The sequence below is a fragment of the Mus pahari genome, chromosome 1 (genome assembly GCF_900095145.1).
Source record: "Mus pahari chromosome 1, PAHARI_EIJ_v1.1, whole genome shotgun sequence".
Classification (NCBI taxonomy): domain Eukaryota; kingdom Metazoa; phylum Chordata; class Mammalia; order Rodentia; family Muridae; genus Mus; species Mus pahari.
The window spans coordinates 157,137,585-157,148,705 of record NC_034590.1 but is presented as its reverse complement, the minus strand read 5'-3'; the positions used below and the strand labels follow the sequence as shown (position 1 = coordinate 157,148,705).

Below are 11,121 nucleotides of genomic sequence, written 5' to 3'. Positions count from 1 at the left end.
ATATATATATATATATATATATATATATATATATATATATATTCCATAGACACCCAAGCCAACCAATCAGACTCCCAAACACACCTCTGTGACATGCACACCATCACACACAAACACAGGCGCACATAAAAGGGGGCGTACACACTGTAAAACACCCAGAACTCATAATGCATTCTTACCCAGGTATCCGTTACTTACCCCGGTACAGTTCATAGTTTCACACGCAGGCATCCTGCATCCTGCCTGCCTTTTAAAGCTCAGCCCCTCACTGTCCCCTCCCTGTGTCACAGAGTGCCTTGGGGAAGCTCTCCACAACAGGAGCAGGTCACTCTTCTAAGCCCACCTCCCTCACACCAAAAGATCCTGTGGAGGAAATGCTGGTCCAGAGGCTGAGGTGGCCTGAAGAGGAGGAAAAAGGCGGAGGCTGTGGCTGGGAGGTGTGTGGGGGCAGAGGCGGGGAGAGAGGGGAAGGGAGGAGACCCAGGGCAGGAGACAGGGAGGGAGGCTGCAGGGCAGTCTTACTCAGCCTTACTCAAGCAGGGGAGTCTGAGGGGGAAGTGGTGTGGAGCAGTGTGTCCTGGCTGAGCATCAGCAGGTGGGGGCCACGCCCCAGGGCTGCCATGACCCTGGAAGGGCTGGAAATGGTGGCTGTACTCGTGGTCCTGGTTCTTTTTGTCAAGGTTCTGGAACAGTTTGGCCTCTTTGAGCCTGTCTCCTTGGAAGGTAACCCAGGATAAGCTGGGCATATCTGAGTTACTGTTTGGGGACTGGGTTGTGCGGTCTTCATGCCCGGGTGCAGAGTGCGCAGGTGAGTGAGAGAGAGAGGGACGAGTGGGAATGCTGGGAACAGGATTCATGGGAGATGGCAAGGGGGAGAGAAGTTGGCGTGTGGGAGATGGGGGAGGGGGTGGAGAGAGTGAGGAGACCCTGGGCACACCTGGAGCCATCTAGAAAACAATGCCCAGCGTGAAGAAGGAAACCAGAGAGCGCCAGGATAAGCCACAGGGTCCCACATTGACTCTCAGGATGTGTGGCACCAGGTCTGGGTACTGGCAGAGGTGTTCAGGAAGCGGTGGGGGTAAATTATTCACCGTGTGGGATGTCCCTCTGTGTTCATGTGTGTAAGAGGAGGTGTAAGTTTGTGTATGTGACAGAGACATGACTGCACGTGTAGGAGTGACCAGACGGTGGCTTTGTGAGATAGTGGATGCTACTGTTTCTGGGCTGGTCAGGGTGTATGGCTCAGCTTCTTTGGATAGTAGGTTGAATGTGTAACTGTTCCCAGTGTTCCCAGAGGATATATAGCCCCACACTGGGGCATAAGGTGGGGGTGGATTCGAGGGCACAAGAGTGGGAGCATTGTGACCAAGACATCTGTGGCCCTGTCCAGACTTGGGATCAAGAGTGGATCAGATCTTAGCCTGGATATCTAGAGCCCTTTGCCTCCCAAACTCCTTGAAGTAAGTGAAGAGTGGTCTCTAGGGTTTCCATCTGTCCTGTGCCATGTCAGCTAGGAGGATAGCATTGGCAACGCACAGGGAACCACTCACATTCCACCTGCCCAGAGTTTTGGCCTCCCTTTCTTCTTCACAGCAAGAATCTGTGGCACACTGTCACCCAGTGATGACAGAGACAGGCAAGAACCCATGACAGGCAAGGGCGGGGGTGAGGAGGCTGTAGGATAGACACTTGGCAGAACTGGAAAGATGTCAAGGAAGCCAGAGACAAGGGGGAGGGTCTAGGGATTGCCTGTTCTGGGGCTCAGTAAGAGCACCCTCCGTTCTCTTGCCACGGTTATTGAGGTAGAAACAAGGAGTCAGGCCCAGATCAACTGAGGAGCTGGACTGAGCTGCTCATTACAGATGAAGTTGATTGCCTCTAATTCATACCCCCTTTAGTCTGTGATGGTGAGCAACGGACCATCTGGAAAACCCCATTGTCACAGAATATGTGAGAGAGGAGACACATGAGGCTTAGGAGCATGCAAGCAGGTGACATGGGGAGCAAGGAAGGTGGGGGCCCAGGAGAGCCACCCACCACCTGGGTGGCTGACACCACTGCCAGAGGCCCTGGGTATATATAATCCGGCTTCGGGAAACCATAGTCCATGCTAATGGAGGCCTGGGCCAAGGGCCAGGCCACCATCGATCCCTGCCTGGCCCATCGCCTCCCCCACTACCTCTCAGAAACTCCTGGGTGAGATGGGATGGGTTGGAGGGGAGAAGGCTGTAACCTTATACAGTCGCCCCCTTGGAGCAAGGGCTGGGCCTCTGGGTAGAGCCTGGGTTGGCAGGACAGTGTGGCATAGAGAGCTGTGACAGAAGACCAATGTAACTGAAGGACATTGGGCCCCACTAGGAATGACATAACCCTAGTCAGGGTACCAACTCCAGAGGATCTGTAGTAGTAGGTGAGTGCAGCTGAGAGACACACGTAATAGTGTTAGGGGTCTCCCGGGGTTCAGCTACAGTGACGAACACATGTAGAAACAAGGAGGATACAACCAGTGGGCTAGCCGTGAACCCCTGCTTGTCCTGCCCGCAATTCCCTAGTGCTAGAATTATAGGCAGGAACTATCACATCCAGCTATCTAAGAGCTGTCACTGTGTAAAAGTTTGCTGTGCTACTGGCAGTGGTGGCGCAGGCCTTTAATCACAGCACTCGGGAGGCAGAGGCAGGCAGATTTCTGAGTTCAAGGCCAGCCTGGTCTACAGAGTGAGTTCCAGGATAGCTAGGGCTGTACAGAGAAACCCTGTCTTGAAAAAAAAAAAAAAAAAGAAAAGGAAACATCCTCAGAGATGGTTACTGTTCCTGTGCTGTGGAGAGAGAGCATGTGAAGAGAAAGCATTTAGTGGGGGGCTTGCTTCATTTTCGAGGTTTAGGCTATGATCATCTTGTGTCTTGGTGGGAAGCAGGCAGGCATGGCACTGGGGCATACCTGAGAGCTTTACATCCTGACCCACAGGCAGCAGGCAGGCGGCGGGGACGAGAGGGGGAGTGCGGGGGGGGGGGAGAACACGCTAGGCCTAGACCACCCTCAGTGACACACTTCCTCCAAGAAAGCCACGTGTCCTAATCCTTCCCAAACAGTTTCACTAACTGGGGGCCAAGTATTCAAACGTAGTCACCTCTGGGGACCATTCTCATTCACACTATCACAGACACACGTAGAGGTGTGTCTCCTCAGGTGATTCTAAACCCAGCCATCACAAGTCTATTCTTTGTCTGACCAAGCCAGCTCAGTCAACAGGTTCTCCAGCGCTGGAGAAAAAAGACAGACAACATTGCGGCACAACTCCAGTCAATTCTGAGACTGAAGGCAGGTTTAATTTTTTTCCAATCCACTTTTATACCATTTTAATTACATGCAGGTATTAAGGTCAGTGCAATGAGGAATCAAGCAAGACAACAAACACAAAGCCCCATGATCTGCTCCTAAGGATGAGCAAGATGTCTGAGCCTACTTCTTTCTTCTACCCTAAAATCAGATCTTACTTCCTTGTCCTTGGCCAATGCCGGGTCCTTGCCCAAACTTACTTCTTTGTCATACCCTAATGTCAGATTCCTGCCAAGCGGCACCCCAAAAAGGCTCTCCACATTTGTCAACTTTTCTTTTTTTATTTTTCCTGTTTGTTTTTTTTTTTTAAAACAGGGTTTCTCTGTGTAGCCCTGGCTGTCCTGGGACTCACTCTGTAGACCAGGCTAGCCTCGAACTCAGAAATCCACCTGCCTCTGCTGGGATTAAAGGTGTGCGCCACCACTGCCCGGCCCTGTCAACTCTTCTATCCCTGGTCTTCATTTTGTTTTTTTTTGTTTTTGTTTTTGTTTTTGTTTTTCGAGACAGGGTTTCTCTGTATAGCCCTGGCTGTCCTGGAACTCACTTTGTATTTGTAGACCAGGCTGGCCTCGAACTCAGAAATCCGCCTGCCTCTGCCTCCCGAGTGCTGGGATTAAAGATGTGCCCCACCACGCCCAACTACTATCCCTGGTCTTCAAAGGTTCTTGGTTACCTCATAGTGCAAATGTGTTTAGTTCATCTGTATGAGCACACACGCAGGCACGCATGGAATTTCTTTAAGCGTGTGTATGCATACGTATGCCTTGATGTGAAGGTCAGAGGTCACCCTTCAGGAGTCCAGTCTCACTTTCCTTTTCCGTGGAGTGAGGGTTTCTCAGATTTCTGCTGCTACTTTGTTGAGTACTCCAGGTGAGCAGGTGGGTAGTCCCTTTCCTGTTTCTTGCAGTCTCTTGTGGATTTTCTCTATTAAATGTCTGCAGCTTTCCCATAGCTCTGGCTTCTCCAACGTCCTGAGGGCTCCCATGCAGCTTAGATTTCAGCTTCAGAGTGTCATGTAACATCTTCTCAAGAGCAAGCACTCCTCCACTAAGCTATGTCATGAGCCCCACTGTCTGTGTTTCTGTTGGCATGCTTGTCTGCCACAGTCTCACTAAAATGGCCCGGTAAGCCCTCCTTAGGTCTTCTCTACCCTATGGCGTCTCTCAAACCGTTTCTAAAGTTCTACAAACAACCCTGGTTAACGGTAACAACCCTACTCCTGGAACCAGTTACTTTTTTTTTTTTTTGGTTTTTCGAGACAGGGTTTCTCTGTGTAGCCCTGGCTGTCCTGGAACTCACTCTGTAGACCAGGCTGGCCTCGAACTCAGAAATCCACCTGCCTCTGCCTCCCAAGTGCTGGGATTAAAGTGGTATTCACCACCACTGCCCAGCTTTCTGGATGGTTCTAAGTCTGGTCAAGCTAACAATAGATATTAACCTTCACAGAGATCCAGGTTAGAATGCCGTGGGTGTTTCTTAATAGCCTCGGTCCTTATATCTTGAGATTCCCTCATACATAGCCTTATGGTGCCTGAGGGTCCTCATAGATTGTATGTCGTTTGACCATGTTGTGCATGAGATAGATGGTCTATATGGCTCTCTGTATGTGTGATCATGTTTTACTTTGGCCATATTTGTGTATATTAGAGTATTGGGTAAAACTTTGTGGTTGGAACAATGCTTAGGCCATCAAGTGTTACTGTCCTTTCTATGTCACCTGCCATTCTAAATGGTTACTGTGCCGCATGTGTGTGTGTGTGTGTGAGAGAGAGAGAGAGAGAGAGAGAGAGAGAGAGAGAGAGAGAGAGAATCCCTATTTAGACAAACCCTTAGACATTACCCCGAGTGGAGTTAGCCATTAGTAGATTCTGAGGCCGCCTCACTCTTGCCTGCCATGTCTCTTTATACAACACGACCAAGCCTGGCCCCAGTTGACTGTCCATGTCGATGAGACCCAGTAGGCAACCCGGCCCCACCTGTCCTGCCCGTCCACACATCCCCCATTCATTTCCTATCCCCACCCCAGCCAGTGTTGATTTGTGATTGGTGGGGGAGCAGCTAGGCAAACAGAGACCGGAGGGGCAGTGGAAGTTAACGTGCCTTCCTGGGGTCTTTTCTCTTCCCAGGCCACCCTCCAGGGCCCAGTAAAAAAGCCCTGAAGCAGCGGTTCCTCAAGCTGCTGCCGTGCTGCGGGCCCCAAGCCCTGCCCTCAGTCAGTGAAAGCAAGTGCCTCTCCTATGCTTCCGGGGGTGGGGCGTGCGTGCGTGCGTGCGTGCGTGCGTGTATGCGTGCTTGACGTGTGGTGGGAATTGGGAACTGGCTGGGTCTGAGTGTGAAGGGTGTAGCTACAAACTGGAATGTATAGTCATGCTTTGTGAGCATCCCTAGCCTGCAAAATGGTGAGCCAGGGCCAGCGTGTTAGGCCTGAAGCCTGAGCCCGCATAAGCACGGCCATGGCGTAGCTGGTGAGGTTGGTCTGCAGTTCTGTGGCCTCCCTGTTTTTAGACCTTGGAATGTATGTCACCTGTGTGCCTTAACAGGTGACAAGTGTAGATGTCAGGCTATTGAGGTTTTCCTGTGCTAGCCTGATCTTCAACTGAGAGGCCCCCAATTGAGTAGTGACCTCCTTTTGTCTATAGGTTCCATTTCTTCTGCTGAGCCTTGCCCAGCTTATAAAAGCATACTGAATTTTGTAAGCCATAAAGGCCCAGTAGCAGCTATTTGAGCACTTAAAGTTGTGTCACTCGGATGGTGCCACCACGGAGAGTTAATTTGGAAAAGAAGGGGACTGTATTGGGGGAGTCCATTTCATCACGAGTGTCTGTGTGCAGTGCGGTGTGCTCTTGATGTGGGTCTGGGGTTCGTGTGTTGAAACACTCAAGTCTGTGAGATTTCCTGAGAGTGTGGGGCCAGGGGAGTGTCTGCAGTTGGCCTGGTCTTCTGCCGCCTTCTCGGTGACAATTCGCTCCCTTCAGCATTAGCTGCCCCAGCCTCCCTCCGCCCCCACAGACCCCGCCCGCTGGACCCAGGTGACTTACTCTCCTGGTTGGGGCGGGATGGGGGTACTTGCCTGGGGGGGGGGGCGGGATGGAAGATGGGAGCTAGGGTGGGACTGAGGGTGGAGTTGGGATTGGGTCTGAATGATGATTGGCTGGAGCTGGGTGGGGGCATGGCTCGGGCATGGCTGGGATGGGCGGGGTTTGTTTAGGATCGGGTTGGGTTGTGGGCCCTTAAGAAATGGGGTTTGGGAAGCTCTAAATTGGTACAAAAAAAGGTTCCGACCTTCTGGAGTGCCTGGTCCCCATTCTGTCCCCTTACTGAGAAGATGCGACAAGGGATTGTCCCCACCAGAAGCCAGAGCTGAGTCCCGAGCCAGGCATAGCCTTAGCCCCAACTGACCTCGTAGCTAACCAGTGTCTTTTTCTCCTTCGACGTTCTCAGCTCGGGAGTCTGGCTAACTGTTCTCTCGGGTGTGGAAGATGGGACAAGGAGAAGGGGGTGGGGTGGAGGATATGCGTTAGTTGCCCAAGTGATCTCAGGGGCCTGACCTGAGGCAAAGCTATCCCCCTACCACTCCCCGCAGACAGCGTGGAGGATGAGTTTGAACTGTCCACGGTGTGTCACCGGCCTGAGGGTCTGGAACAACTCCAGGAACAAACCAAGTTCACACGCAGAGAGTTGCAGGTCCTGTACCGAGGCTTCAAGAATGTGAGTAGAGGGCAGAGCTAAGTGGACAAGGGCTGACCAATATGGCCTGGCTACTTTGAAGAGGGAGATGGGTGGGGCCTGGAGACCCAACATCTAGCCTGAGGTTGGGGCGCTGGGGTTGGCAAGCTGGACTTGTGATGGTTTAGTCCGTGTTTATTTGTACACGGGGAAGAGGTCTTGCCAGTCCTTACCTGAACTCTGTGGTAAGTTACACAGAAGCAAGATTTTTTTTCCCCTCCTTATGGGAGTCTGAGGGTGGTGATGGGGAAGGGAGTGGGGTTCGTGTGTCTGCTCAGTCTGGTTGTCCCCACCCAGGAATGTCCCAGCGGAATTGTCAACGAGGAGAACTTCAAGCAGATTTATTCTCAGTTCTTTCCCCAAGGAGGTGAGGAGACAGACACCCAAGGGTGTGACAGCTGCCCACCCCTAGGCTGAGGCAGGAGGAGGGTTCTGGAGGTGTGGGGGTGCTGAGAGACTGAAGGCTGAGAAAGCCGAGGAGAAGTGGTTACACCTGCCTGAAGGCCATGTCCCTGTCCCACAGACTCCAGCAACTACGCTACTTTTCTCTTCAATGCCTTTGACACCAACCATGATGGCTCTGTCAGTTTTGAGGTGAGCCAGGAGAGATGATGGGTCAAACAAGCCTGTTTCCCTGGGCTTCCGGGGGGGGGGGGGTCGGGAACCAAGATTTCCATGCCAACCCAAAGAGTGGGTTGGCAAAGTTCCCTCCCCTTCCTTTCCAGGACTTTGTGGCTGGTTTGTCAGTGATTCTTCGGGGAACCATAGATGATAGGCTGAACTGGGCCTTCAACTTATATGACCTCAACAAGGATGGCTGTATCACAAAGGAGGTGCAGGGCCACCGCGGGGCAAGAGGGGTGGCGGGTGGGGCGCTGGGTGGTGCTGTGCAAAGGGATCTGATATCATAGGTATCAGCAGTAAGGGGTGAGGGAGGTCTGTCCTTGGCCCTTAGCCCCTAAATTTGGAGACTAGACGCTCTTAGGGAAAAATCTCATTTGACTTAACAGGAAATGCTTGACATCATGAAGTCCATCTATGACATGATGGGCAAGTACACCTACCCTGCCCTCCGGGAGGAGGCCCCAAGGGAGCATGTGGAGACTTTCTTCCAGGTGCCTGGGTCTGGGTGGGCTGGTGGCCCTGGGGTGGAGGGAAGGACACCTGGCGCCAAAAGGCATTACCTAAGTGTATCTCTCTCTCTCTCTCTCTCCCCCTTTTGCCCCCCCTTATTCTCCTGCCGGACCATCTTCTTACAGAAGATGGACAGAAACAAGGACGGTGTGGTGACCATTGAGGAATTTATTGAGTCTTGTCAACAGGTATGGCTCCACCCTCTATACGTCCCTGTCCTGAACTAGAGTTCAGACCGAAATCCATGAAACAGGAAAAGGCTCCCCTCAACTTCATGTCACACCCCACCTCCCAATCCTGTTTCCTCATGACCAGGGGCAGACTTACCCCCTTTACTCCTTCTCCGCCTCAGATCCCCCCAGGTGACCTTCTTAATTCCTGAATGTCCCCCTTTGATTAAACATGTTTCTCTGTGCCTCTGACAAGCTTTCCTCTCTCTCTCTCACTCTCTCTCTCTCTCTCTCTCTCTCTCTCTCTCTCCCTCTCCCTCTCTCTCTCTCTCTCTCTCTCTCTCTCTCTCTCTCTCTCTCCCTCCTTCCCTCCCTCCCTCCCACCATGACCACAGGACGAGAACATCATGAGGTCCATGCAACTCTTTGATAATGTCATCTAGCTCCCCAGGGAGAGGGCTTAGTGTGTCCTGGGGTGACCATGCTGTAGCCCTAAGTCCAGGTGAACCTAACCCTCCTCTCCCCGGGCCTGTCCTCATCCTACCTGTACCCTGGGGGCTGTAGGGATTCAACATCCTGGAGCTTCAGAAGTCCAGGTCCCTGAACTAAGTGGTGAGAGTAGGCAAGCTAAGTCTTTGGAGGGTGGGTGGGGGCGTGCAGGTTCCCAACCCCCGACGGCGCTCACGCCCCTTCTCGATGGATACCTAGTGCTGAGGCTACCCCTGGTGTAGGGACCGAGTGGTTCTCTGCCTCCCAGCCCCACTCTAGAGACCACACTAGACAGACTATCTCCTGCTATGGTGCTTTCCCCCGTCCCTAATCTCATAGATTTTCCTCTTAAGACTCCCTGCTCAGAGAACATGTTTTGTCCCTGTCCCTGGCTGGCTTTTCAGCCTAGCCTTTGAGGGCCCTGTGGGAGGGGGGACAAGAAAGCAGAAAGAATCTTGGCCCCGAGCCAGTGGTTAGGTCCTCCTAGGAATGGACTGGAGTGGAGACCAGAAAGCCTAGGCAGGCTATGAGAGCCCAGGTTGGCTGTCACTGCCAGGTTCCACAGGACTGCTGCCCTGGGTCCGCAGAGTATGAGTTTCCAGACTTTCCAGAAGGCCTTATGTCCTTAGCAATGTCCCAGAAATTCACCATACACTTCTCAGTGTCTTAGGATCCAGATGTCTGGTCCATCCCTGAACCCTCTCCCTCCTCCTTGCTCGTATGGTGGGAGCAGTGGCCAGGGGATGATGAGTGAGCAGTGTCCTGGATGATGGCTGTCAAGGTCCCACCTACCCTCTGGCTGTCAGCCTTTCAGGTGACAGCTGTTTGGTTCTCCATGACCCCTGTCTAGATGTAGAGGCATGGAATGAGTCTAGTGGCCGCCTTAGGAGAATGGGAAGGAAAAGATGGGTACTCCATCTGAACCCACTGTGGGGGCATCCATTCGAATCTTTGCCTGGCTCCCCACAATGCCCTAGGATCCTCTAGGGTCCCCCCCTCCCTCTCTTTAGTCTACCCAGAGATGCTCCTGAGCTCACCTAGAGGGCAGGGACCATAGGGACCATGGGATCCAGGTCGAACCTGTCGTCAGCATCCGGCCATGCTGCTGCTGCTGCTTATTAATAAACTTGCTTGTCGTTCAGCGCCCCTTCCCAGTCAGCCAGGGTCTGAGGGGAAGATCCCTACTTCCCCGCCTCCTGTCAGACATTGTTGACTGCTTTGCATTTTGGGCTCTTCTACCTATTTTGTAAAATAAGAAAGACACCTGATCCAATAAAACACATGGCTATGCACAGCCCGCCGTCTCTGCCTCTTTATCCCCGTTACCCTACAGTTGCCAGGGGATCCAGTGACAGGCTTGCAGCCCTTTAAACTCTCAAGGAAATGCTTGTTAAGTGTGGCTGTGACTTGGCACATGACCAGGACTCTGGTTGGATATCCATCTGACCTCAGCCCCTACACGGATCTCCTCTCATGACTCGAGAGGACACAGGGAAAGGTGGGATGCGGTCTAAAGGTTGTATGTGCTAAGCATGTTGTCTCTCCCCACCTTGCCATAAATGTATTTTATTCCAGTTCTTGAAAATGAAAATTTTGCCATTCCATTTCAACATGAATGTGAATTCTAAAAATGGAAGCAAATACACATGAGATGTAATGCATATATACATTTACATATTTTCAGAATTTAGGTTCATTGATGTCTGAACTTTTCTTATGTTCTCTCTCTTTTTTAGAATTTGTCGTTATTGTTGTTAGCGTACAAAATAATAATGTTTCCTATGATGTTTTCCTTCTTTCTTGTATGGGCCTGTTTGTGTGTGTGTTTTCTGTGTGGGTTGTAGGTGCTCCTGCTTGTGCCAGTGGAGGCCAGAGGGCAGTGTTTGAGTGTCGTCTTCCAGCCTGTTTTTTGAGGCAGGGTCTCTCACTGAAAATTCAGCTTACCTATTAAGTTAGACTGGCTGGCCCAAAGTTCCCAGGAATCTACCTGTCTCCCCTGTCTCCCCCTGTCTCACTTGTCTCCACCTGTCTCACTTGTCTCCACCTGTCTCACCTATCTCCACCTGCCCAGGGCTGGGATTACAACTCTTGCTTCCTAACCCAGCTGGAGGTCAACCCCAGGAGGTCAGGGGCAAGCACTTTACCAACTGAGCCACCCTCTCCCATAAGTATATTTCATTGTATCGTCTCACACATACCCGCTCAGCTACCTTACCTTGCTGGTCTCCCGTTCTGTTCCAGTAGTCTCCCGTTTTCCCTTTTGTT

At 52.0% G+C, this 11,121-nt stretch overlaps 1 protein-coding gene across 4 annotated transcripts in view; it reads left to right on the top strand.

The window, feature by feature from the left end:
- Kcnip2 (potassium voltage-gated channel interacting protein 2) overlaps nt 1-10,153 on the top strand; it is a 21,292-nt gene extending 11,139 nt beyond the window's left edge. For 2 of the 4 annotated variants that reach the window (XM_021186599.2, XM_021222750.2), the window contains exons 2-8: nt 6,921-7,045; nt 7,361-7,430; nt 7,587-7,657; nt 7,789-7,896; nt 8,074-8,178; nt 8,323-8,385; nt 8,763-10,153. In XM_021186599.2, the coding sequence (XP_021042258.1) occupies nt 6,921-7,045; nt 7,361-7,430; nt 7,587-7,657; nt 7,789-7,896; nt 8,074-8,178; nt 8,323-8,385; nt 8,763-8,810 (590 nt within the window). In that variant the 3' untranslated portion in view covers nt 8,811-10,153. Of the gene's footprint in view, nt 1-5,463; nt 5,560-6,312; nt 6,367-6,920; nt 7,046-7,360; nt 7,431-7,586; nt 7,658-7,788; nt 7,897-8,073; nt 8,179-8,322; nt 8,386-8,762 lie in introns of all 4 variants that reach the window. The other 2 variants (XM_021222733.2, XM_021222742.1) reach the window with 2 other exon arrangements.
- Nucleotides 10,154-11,121: the final 968 nt, after the last annotated feature.